At 39.0% G+C, this 11,956-nt stretch overlaps 1 protein-coding gene across 3 annotated transcripts in view; it reads left to right on the forward strand.

Annotated features, from left to right (window-relative positions):
- ncoa7b (nuclear receptor coactivator 7b) overlaps window positions 1-11,956 on the forward strand; it is a 51,368-nt gene that overhangs the window by 33,618 nt on the left and 5,794 nt on the right. For all 3 annotated transcript variants that reach the window (XM_079831924.1, XM_079831926.1, XM_079831925.1), the window contains exons 10-14: window positions 1,301-1,472; window positions 4,909-5,056; window positions 9,475-9,597; window positions 9,716-9,868; window positions 9,953-10,048. In XM_079831924.1, coding sequence (XP_079688050.1) covers window positions 1,301-1,472; window positions 4,909-5,056; window positions 9,475-9,597; window positions 9,716-9,868; window positions 9,953-10,048 — 692 coding nt within the window. The remainder of the gene's footprint in view (window positions 1-1,300; window positions 1,473-4,908; window positions 5,057-9,474; window positions 9,598-9,715; window positions 9,869-9,952; window positions 10,049-11,956) is intronic.

Consider the following 11,956-nt stretch of genomic DNA (forward strand, 5'->3'; position numbering starts at 1 on the left):
ATGTTTATTTATGTTTTTTACTTATTTATTTTCCTTCATTTTTATTATATATTTATTTTTTACATTTTTTAATCTTTTATTTTCATTTATTTATTTATTTATTTTGATTAAAACTATTTGATTTATTAAATGCTTTTTGAACATATTTTTAATTTATTTTAATTCATTTTTCATGTTTTATTTATTTTCATTTATTTATTTTGATTAAAACTATTTGATTTATTAAAAACTTTTATCTTTAAAACGTATTTATTCCCCTTTATTTTAATGATATATTTATTTATTTTTACATTTATTTTTTTAAATGTTTTATTTATTTTAATTATTTATTTATTTTGATTAAAAGTATTTGATTTATTAAATAATTTATTTGAACTTGTTTAATGATAAATGTATTTTTTTAATGTTTTATTTATTTATTTTTATTTAAAAAAATATTAAATGCTTTTATTTTTAAATGATATATTTATTTTAATCAATTTATTTTAATTTGTTTAATGTTATATATATATATATGCTTTTATTTGAACTTATTTATTATCTTAATGACATATTTAGTTAAATTTTAATTTGTTTTTCTTATTTATTTTATTTGCTTATTTTCCCCAAAAAACCTCTCTCTAGAGTTTTATTTTAGAATTATTTTTATTATAATTATATATTAATATTTAGTTAAATTTTAATTTGTTTTTCTTATTTATTTTATTTGCTTATTTTTCCCAAAAAACCTCTCTCTAGAGTTTTATTTTAGAATTATTTTTATTATAATTATATATTAATATTTAGAATATCTTTTTATATTTTAATTTTCTTATGTGCTTTTGTCATTTTTAATCATTTTTTTTATATTACTAAAAAAATATTTTCAGTTCAGCAGTAATTTTAAGTTAAAGTAATTTTAATTTAAACCTGTTTTTATTTTTTTTTATTTAGCTTTGTATTTATTCCAGTTTTAGTATTAGCAATTGTAGAGACGATTTGCATTGTGTTTGATATGTTAAGATGTTGCTAAAAATGCAGTGCATTCTGGGATTGCCTTCTCCATGAAAGATATGCAATGCTGATAATCTTTCCCACAGAGCAGAGAATGAATAATGCATAATGTTGCCTTTGGAGCAGCGTGTGTGTTAAACGGTAGTTTTCAGAGCAGAGTGTGTGTGTTTAACTCAGTGTGTCTCTCAGCAGAAGTTAATTGTGCCATTGGAAAAACACACAGAGTTTGAACACTTGTGTAAGATCCATATGGCCCTGAATCAACATGATGCACGCGACAGAGGCTGATATCTGATCTGATTTACAGACATGCTGCTGTTCAACGAAGAAAAGAGCAAAGCTCCGCCCATGTTCCTCTGCTTTAAGGTGGGGAAACCAATGAGGAAGTCCTTTGCCACTGGCCGGACGTCTAGCCCCGCCCACTCATTGATTGGCAGGGGGCGGCAGCCGGAGTATTGGTTTGCTGTGCCTCAAGAGAGGTATGACGTTTTCCTTAAATTTCTGCTTCAAATTGTATTTCATAATTAGATTATTATTATTATTAGGGATGCCACAATTCTCAATATAATATTGAACCGTTCGGTACGGCCTTCACGGTTCAATACGCGCCTGTGAATTGCGGTTTTTCGGTTTTGCATTTAATTAATAATTTTTCTACAAATTCTATAATTTGCCTCCATCCCAATACTGAACAACAACACACATTCACATCACAGGTTAGTGAAAGAGTTATACTCACAGAACACTAGAGTTATTCACAATCACCAAAGTTCATTATTTGCATGTGTTTTAAAGCCTTGCCGGTTTCATTCGCGTGCATATGCACTGTTTTAACATGCACTTCTCCGAGCGCGCGCACTTAACGCATGTCAAACACGTGATTACTGGACTAAGTAGTCGTCTTACTGCGCTAATATTGTCAAATACACACAAGGTTAACATAAACACAGTCGGTTATGTCTAAAGTGAAAGTAAAATCGGTGTGTGTGTGTATATTAGATGTGTGCAGGTCTTTAATTGACAGCGGCGCAGCCTATAGTGAACACGCCGTCCTTAAAGGGACAGTTCACCTCTAAAATCATGTCATTATTTACGAACCGAACCGAAAACCGTGGTTAAAAACCGAGGTGTGTATTGAACCGTGGACTAACTGTATTGTTGCATCCCTAATTATTATTATTATTATTATTATCTATGTTGAAAATGGTGGAGCTGCTTCATATTTTTTATAACCTGTGATGCACAAAACTCGACATATATGGTATTGTTTGAAAGATCAGAACCTCCGCTTTCTTGATAACCCAATCACTTTTGCATTTATGTTACATAGAAAAAGATAATAAGGTCTGAATTTGACCCCCCCTTGAGAAAATCATATGAATAATATTAAATTTCATATTTATATCACACAATCTCACCAAAAATAGGCAAGTCGTATATCAAATGAAAGCTCTTAACCTCAAGAATATCACTGTGCAGTTTATCTCACCAATCCAACACTTTACAGTAATGTTATTATCAAAAGAATCACGAAGATGGAAATGACTCCTTTGAACAAGCGAACACATGAGTCATATTCCTGTTCGGATCAGTAACGTGTTGTGGAGCTAATAGCCTCAAACGCTATATCTGCTCGTTCCTTAGGTTGTTTTCTTCAAAATGAGACCGTTTTCACATGTGTGTGAGCGAGCATGAGCAAACCACACTGTGATACGTCACCAATGTCCAGATCAAAACATGTGATGCAGACAAATACTCTTATTATCCTTAGTTTTGATCGTCTTTGTTAGCCGCGATTTTTGATGACGTCATCGCGTATTGCATCATACGTCAAAAAAGCTGAGTATCTCAGCTCTCTATAGACATGTCGATCATGCTTCTAGACCAATCAGAGCCTGAGATCTCCCTTTACAATGTTGAGGAGGCGAAGCCTTCTTTTCGATTTCCCAGCGGCTATGGAAAATCAATGCAGATGAGGAGGAGTTATTAGATAGTTTGCACAGATTAATCTCAATAACTTTTTTTTGGAAGGAGATATCAAGAAAATAATTTTCCCCTGTTTACTGACACCTAGTGGAATCCACAGAAACTTTCTGAAGGGAAGAAGACCAAACAGATTAAAAATGATAGATTTTCAAATAACAAATTAATTAAAAAATAAATCAAAATATTACTTTTTATTAGGGCTGTCAAAAGATTAATCGCGATTAATCGCATCCAAAATAAAAGTCTGTTTTTACATATATGTGTGTGTACTCTGTTAATTATTATTTATATATAAATACACACACAAGCATGTATATATTTAAGAAAAAAATATTATTTTTATATATAAAACATTTATATTTATATATATTATAGATTATATAAATGTATATACATGCAAATATTTCTTAAATATATACATGCTTGTGTATGTATTTATATATAAATAATAATTAACAGAGTACACACACATATATGTAAAAACAAACTTTTATTTTGGATGCGATTAATCGCGATTAATCTTTTGACAGCCCTACTTTTTATATATGTTTATCATAAAATTGTGAATAAATGCAATATAATATATGCAATATTCCACCTCTGTGTTAAAATTTAGAGTGTTTTGTGTAAAATTAGACCATTTTTATCAATTTACTGCAATGTATGTGGGTATGTGAGTCTTTTAAATTCAGACATGCGCAATTCTCTAAAAAAATCTAAATATGCTGCAGATCTGGGGCCAGTTGCATAAACTGCTTAGACTAGTCTTAAAAGTTAGTCGTCTATTTTTTTCTTCAATACTGTTCTTAACTTTTAAAAGTCAGTTACATAAAAAGTTAGATTGGTCTAATTTGAATCAGAAAAGTAAGACTAATAAGTAAATGACTAATTGCTAGTGTGTCAAATTAGTTCTTAAAGGATTAGTTCACCCAAAAATGTAAATTCTGTCATTAATGACTGAGCCTCATGTGGTTGGACACCCGTCAGACCTCCGTTCATCTTCAGACACAAATGAAGATATTTTAGTGTAAATCTGATGCTCTGAAAGGCCTCCATTGGCTCAACTTTACACTCTCAAGACCCTTAAAAGACACTAAAGACTAAAGTTACAAAGTCCATCTCACGACAGCGGCTTTACAATAACTTTATGAAGCGACGAGAATAGTTTTTGTGCGCAAAAAAACCCTAAATAACGACTTACATAGTGATGACGATTTCAAAACACGGCATCATGAAGCTTTGAAGCGTTATGAATCAGTGAGTCGAATGAGCGGTTTGAAGCGTTATGAATCAGTGAGTCGAATGAGCGGTTTGAAGCATTATGAATCAGTGAGTCGAATGAGCGGTTTGAAGCGTTATGAATCAGTGAGTCGAATGAGCGGTTTGAAGCATTATGAATCAGTGAGTCGAATCAGCGGTTTGAATCGCCAAATTTCAGCAGTTTGGCGGTTTGACACACGATCCGAATCATCATTCGGCTCATTGATTCATAACGCTTCGAAGCTTCATGATGCCGTGTTTTGAAATCGTCATCACTATGTAAGTCGTTATTTAGGGTTTTTTTGCGCACAAAAACTATTCTCGTCACTTCATAAAGTTATTGTAGAGCCGCTGTCGTGAGATGGACTTTGTATCGACGTCTTTAGTGTCTTTTAAGGGTCTTGAGAGTGTAAAGTGCATTGAGCCAATGGAGGCCTTTCTCAGCATCAGATTTACACTAAAATATCTTCATTTGTGTCTGAAGATGAACGGAGGTCTGACGGGTGTCCAACCACATGAGGCTCAGTCATTAATGACACAATTTACAGTTTTGGGTGAACTAACCCTTTAAGACACAGTCTAAACATAATGGCTAAGTTTATGCAACTGGCCCCTGAAGTGTTTAATATGAGTGTGTTCGTAACCGAATCTTCCTGCCGTCTCCTCTAGAGTGGACCACCTGTACTCGTTCTTCATCCAGTGGTCTCCAGATGCTTACGGGAAGGATGCTCAGGAGCAGGGCTTCGTGGTCGTGGAGAAAGACGAGCTCACTATGATCGACAACTTCTTCAGTGACCCGGTTCCTCGCAGCTGGGAGGTGAGAAATACACTTTACATTCTCCAGGACGCGTGAGAGAAACACATACAGCAAGTGTGGAGTAATTGACAATGTGCCGTTGAATTATTAGGAAATAATACACAAACATCAATTATTCCGCTTATACTCTGCTCACAACTCCTCAAGACTTTTCTCAGATGTTGTATTTCAAGACGTTTGTCAGGTTTTTGACCTTAAAGGGTTAGTTCACCCAAAAATGAAAATTATGTCATTAATTCCTCACCCTCATGTGGTTGGACACCCGTCAGACCTCCGTTCATCTTCAGACACAAATGAAGATATTTTAGTGTAAATCTGATGCTCTGAAAGGCCTCCATTGGCTCAACTTTACACTCTCAAGACCCTTAAAAGACACTAAAGACGTCGTTACAAAGTCCATCTCACTACAGTGGTTCTACAATAACTTTATGAAGACGAGAATAGTTTTTGTGCGCAAAAAAAACCTAAATAACGACTTATATAGTGATGACGATTTCAAAACACGGCCTCATGAAGCTTCCGAACGTTATGAATCAGTGAGTCGAATGATGATTCGGATCGCGTGTCAAACCGCCAAACTGCTGAAATTTGGCGATTCAAACTGCTGAATCGACTCACTGATTCATAACGCTTCGAAGCTTCATGATGCCGTGTTTTGAAATCGTCATCACTATGTAAGTCGTTATTTAGGGTTTTTTTGCGCACAAAAACTATTCTCACCGATTCATAAAGTTATTGTAGAACCGCTGTAGTGAGATGGACTTTGTAACTTTAGTCTTTAGTGTCTTTTAAGGGTCTTGAGAGTGTAAAGTGCATTGAGCCAATGGAGGCCTTTCAGAGCATCAGATTTCAACTAAAATATCTTCATTTGTGTCTGAAGATGAACGGAGGTCTGACGGGTGTCCAACCACATGAGGGTGAGGAATTAATGACAGAATTTTCATTTTTGGGTGAACTAACCCTTTAAAACGCTCTTGTGTGTGGGACTAGTTTCTTACGCATCTCATCCCATGCCTTTTAGAGCTCGTAACAGAGGCCTGAGCCACTGATAGCAGACTAATGAAGTTATTAGAGAGAGAGAGTGTGTGTGAATGAGGCAGTGTTCGGCTCTAGTGTCTCTAATAGTGAAACTGTAAGTTTATCTGCTTCAAGAACAGCGCCGTTATTCCCTCGCTAGTGAGAAATGTCATGTAGCTTTTCAGATGCTAAACTATTTCACTGATAAAGTCATCAGAGCAGCGACAACACGTTTCTGTGCGAGTGTGTGTGTGTGTGTGTCAGGAACAAAGAGAGTATGTGCTTTCCTCACATAATAAAATGTAATTTTGTAGCAAAAAATTATATATTTGTTGTTTTTATACTATTGTTCACTATATTTATTTGCTTGTTCAGTGTCGTTGTGGGTTTTGGTTCTTTTGCTGTTGTCGAACAATTTTGCAACAGCCTAGAAACCGCTCGGAGCTCCTTAGAAATCAATCCAAACACCAAGAACACCTTAACAACTCCCTAGCAACACCCTAGAAACCATTCAGAGCTTCGTAACCAGTAACCCACCAGCTCCTTAGCAACAATCTTGCAACAAACCTCCATCTTGAAACAGCTTAGCAACCTCTGAGTTCCTTAGCAACACCCTAGAAACTGCTCAGATAACAATAGCTCATAAACCATTAAGCAATGCCCTTGCAACCACACTGAAAATGTTAGCAACTGCTTAGTTACCCAAAAACCGCCAGCTCCTTAGCAACAATTTTGCAACAGCCTCTCAGAGCTCCTTAGAAATCAATTCAAACACATAGAACACCTTAACAACTCCCTAGCAACACCCTAGAAGCCACTCAGAGCTTAGTACCCAGTAACCCACCAGCTCCTTAGCAACAATCTTGCAACAAACCTCTCAGAGCTCATTAGAAATCAATCCAAACATCTAGAACACCTTAACAACTCCCTAGCAACACCCTAGAAACCATTCAGAGCTTCGTAACCAGTAACCCACCAGCTCCTTAGCAACAATCTTGCAACAAACCTCTCAGAGCTCATTAGAAATCAATCCAAACATCTAGAACACATTAACAACTCCCTAGCAACACCCTATAAACCATTCAGAGCTTAGTAACCAGTAACCCACCAGCTCCTTAGCAACAATCTTGTAACAAACCTCTCAGAGCTCATTAGAAATCGATTCAAACACCCAGAACACCTTAACAACTCCCTAGCAACACCCTAGAAACCACTCTGAGAACAATAGCAACCATTTGGTAATGCCCTTGCAACCACTTAGAAAATGTTAGCAACTGCTTAGTTACCCAAAAACCACCAGCTCCTTGGCAACAATCTTGCAACAAACTGCTCAGAGCTCCTTAGAAATCAATTCAAACACCCAGAACACCTTAACAACTCCCTAGCAACACCATAGAAACCACTCTGAGAACAATAGCAACCATTAAGTAATGCCCTTGCAACCACACTGAAAATGTTAGCAACTGCTTAGTTACCCAAAAACCGCCAGCTCCTTAGCAACAATTTTGCAACAGCCTCTCAGAGCTCCTTAGAAATCAATTCAAACACATAGAACACCTTAACAACTCCCTAGCAACACCCTAGAAGCCACTCAGAGCTTAGTACCCAGTAACCCACCAGCTCCTTAGCAACAATCTTGCAACAAACCTCTCAGAGCTCATTAGAAATCAATCCAAACATCTAGAACACCTTAACAACTCCCTAGCAACACCCTAGAAACCATTCAGAGCTTCGTAACCAGTAACCCACCAGCTCCTTAGCAACAATCTTGCAACAAACCTCTCAGAGCTCATTAGAAATCAATCCAAACATCTAGAACACCTTAACAACTCCCTAGCAACACCCTATAAACCATTCAGAGCTTAGTAACCAGTAACCCACCAGCTCCTTAGCAACAATCTTGTAACAAACCTCTCAGAGCTCATTAGAAATCAATTCAAACACCCAGAACACCTTAACATCTCCCTAGCAACACCCTAGAAACCACTCTGAGAACAATAGCAACCATTAAGCAATGCCCTTGCAACCACACTGAAAAGTTAGCAACTGCTTAGTTACCCAAAAACCGCCAGCTCCTTAGCAACAATTTTGCAACAGCCCTCAGAGCTCCTTAGAAATCAATTCAAACACATAGAACACCTTAACAACTCCCTAGCAACACCCTAGAAACCATTCAGAGCTTAGTAACCAGTAACCCACCAGCTCCTTAGCAACAATCTTGTAACAAACCTCTCAGAGCTCATTAGAAATCGATTCAAACACCCAGAACACCTTAACAACTCCCTAGCAACACCCTAGAAACCACTCAGAGAACAATAGCAACCATTTGGTAATGCCCTTGCAACCACTTAGAAAATGTTAGCAACTGCTTAGTTACCCAAAAACCACCAGCTCCTTAGCAACAATTTTGCAACAGCCTCTCAGAGCTCCTTAGAAATCAATTCAAACACATAGAACACCTTAACAACTCCCTAGAAACCACTCAGAGCTTAGTAACCAGTAACCCACCAGCTCCTTGGCAACAATCTTGCAACAAACCGCTCAGAGCTCCTTAGAAATCAATTCAAACACCCAGAACACCTTAACAACTCCCTAGCAACACCATAGAAACCACTCTGAGAACAATAGCAACCATTAAGTAATGCCCTTGCAACCACTCTGAAAATGTTAGCAATTGCTTAGTTACCCAAAAACCACCAGCTCCTTAGCAACAATTTTGCAACAACCTCTCAGAGCTCCTTAGAAATCAATTCAAACACCCAGAACACCTTAACAGCTCCCTAGCAACACTCTATAAGCCACTTAGAGCTTAGTAACCAGTAACGACCAGCTCCTTAGCAACAATTTTGCAACAAACCTATCAGAAGTAATTAGAAATCAATTCAAACACCCAGAACACCTTAACAACTCACCTAGCAACACCCTAGAACCCACTCTGAGAACAATAGCAACCATTAAGTAATGCCCTTGCAACCACTCAGAAAATGTTAGCAACTGCTTAGTAACCAGTAACCCACCAGCTCCCTAGCAACCATCTTGAAACAGCTTAGCAACCTCCCAGAGTTCCTTAGCAACACCCTAGAAACTGCTCAGAAAACAATAGCAACCATTAAGCAATGCCCTTGCAACCACTCAGAAAATGTTAGCAACTGCTTAATAACCAGTAACCCACCAGCTCCCTAGCAACCATCTTGAAACAGCTTAGCAACCTCTCAGAGTTCCTTAGCAACACCCTAGAAACCACTCTGAGATCAATAGCAACCATTAAGTAATGCCCTTGCAACCACTCAGAAAATGTTAGCAACTGCTTAGTAACCAGTAATTGCACACCTTAGAATGTTCGTGAACCAATCAGATTCAAGCATTCAACCCTGTATGAGAAATCCGTGTTTGTTTTCTAGATCATCACGATTAATGAGGCCATGAGACGCCAGAGCTTCAGCTTTGAGGACGAGGAACCTCTAGATCTTCTTCCTGTGCTGTTGGACCCCAGCGCTCTCCTGGAGGACACGCACATTGAGAAGGTCTCCTTTATTTGCTATTTCAACTACAGACGCATGAACGATCCATTGGGATTTGTTTGGGATCACGATAAGTGAAAAGTGGTGATCATTGTGACTAGTTTGACGCTGTTCTCTGCAGTTGTCCACTCGCTTGCCGGCACGTGTTCAGGGTTATCCGTGGCGCCTGGTCTACAGTACAGTCGTACACGGAACCAGCCTGAAAACCCTGTACAGGAACCTGATGGAGCTGGACTCACCTGTGCTGATGGTCATCAAAGACATGGACAACCAGGTACACACACTACTGTGACCGCTGTCGGCGTAAAGCCGGTGAAAATGGTGTTGTGTTTGAAAAACTCGTCATTTTCTCCTGCAGATATTTGGAGCGTTTTCCACTCACCCTTTCCGAGTGAGTGAGCACTGTTATGGGACGGGAGAGACCTTCCTCTACAGCTTCTGCCCGGAGATAAAGGTGTGTTCCTACATTGATTTTTCAGGAAAAATGTCCTTGCAAGCGCCACATAGCATAGAAACCATTCAAAACAGCTGCCTAGCAACACCCTAGAAACTACAGCAACTCCGCAACCATATAGCAATGCCTTAGCTACCTCTCAGAACATCTAAGCAACTGTTTGGCAATGTCCTGGCAACCAATCAGAACAGCTTTAAAACCGCCAGGCAACCACCCAGAACACCTAAGCAGTTGCCTAGCAACACCCTAGAAACCACTCAGGAACATTGGCAACCACATAGCAGTGCCTTAGCTTCCACTCAGAACATCTTGACAACTGTTTGGCATTTTCCTGGCAACCAATCTGAACAGCTTTAAAACCGCCAGGCAACCACCCAGAATACCTAAGTAACTGCCTAGCAACACCCTAGAAACCACTCAGGAACATTGGCAACCACTGAGAATATCTTAGCAACTGTTTGGCAATGTCCTGGCAAACAATCAAAACACCTTTGAAACCGCCAGGCAACCTCCCAGAACATCTTAGTAACTGCCTAGCAACACCCTAGAAACCACTCAGAGAACATTAGCAACCACATAGGTATGCCCTAGCTACCACTGAGAACATCTTAGCAACTGTTTGCCAATGTCCTGGCAACCAATCAGAACAGCTTTAAAACCGCCAGGCGACCACCCAGAATACCCAAGTAACTGCCTAGCAACACCCTAGAAACCACTCAGGAACATTGGCAACCACTGAGAACATCTTAGCAACTGTTTGGCAATGTCCTGGCAAACAATCAGAACACCTTTGAAACCGCCAGGCAACCTCCCAGAACACCTTAGTAACTGCCTAGCAACACCCTAGAAACCACTCAGAGAACATTGGCAACCACATAGGTATGCCCTAGCTACCACTGAGAACATCTTAGCAACTGTTTGCCAATGTCCTGGCAACCAATCAGAACAGCTTTAAAACCGCCAGGCGACCACCCAGAATACCCAAGTAACTGCCTAGCAACACCCTAGAAACCACTCAGGAACATTGGCAACCACTGAGAATATCTTAGCAACTGTTTGGCAATGTCCTGGCAAACAATCAGAACACCTTTGAAACCGCCAGGCAACCTCCCAGAACACCTTAGTAACTGCCTAGCAACACCCTAGAAACCACTCAGAGAACATTGGCAAACACATAGGTATGCCCTAGCTACCACTGAGAACATCTTAGCAACTGTTTGCCAATGTCCTGGCAACCAATCAGAACAGCTTTAAAACCGCCAGGCGACCACCCAGAACACCTAAGCAACTGCCTAGCAACACCCTAGAAACCACTCAGGAACATTGGCAACCACTGAGAACATCTTAGCAACTGTTTGGCAGTGTCCTGGCAAACAATCAGAACACCTTTGAAACCTCCAGGAAACCACCCAGAACACCTTAGTAACTGCCTAGCAACACCCTAGAAACCACTCAGAGAACATTGGCAACCACATAGCAATGCCTTAGCTTCCACTGAGAACTTCTTTGCAACTGTTTGGCATTGTCCTGGCAACCAATCAGAACAGCTTTAAACCCACCAGGCAACCACCCAGAACACCTAAGCAACTGCCTAGCAACACCCTAGAAACCACTCAGGAACATTGGCAACCACTGAGAACATCTTAGCAACTGTTTGGCAGTGTCCTGGCAAACAATCAGAACACCTTTGAAACCGCCAGGAAACCACCCAGAACACCTTAGTAACTGCCTAGCAACACCTTAGAAACCACTCAAGAACTTTAGCAACCACATAGCAATGCCTTAGTTACCACTGAGAACATCTTAGCAACTGTTTGTCAATGTCCTGGCAACCAATCAGAACACATGAGCAATCACCTTAGCAACTGCCTAGCAACACTCTAGAAATGGTAAGTAATGCCTTAGCAA

Source organism: Gobio gobio (genome assembly GCF_949357685.1).
Source record: "Gobio gobio genome assembly, chromosome: 12".
Classification (NCBI taxonomy): Eukaryota; Metazoa; Chordata; class Actinopteri; order Cypriniformes; family Gobionidae; genus Gobio; species Gobio gobio.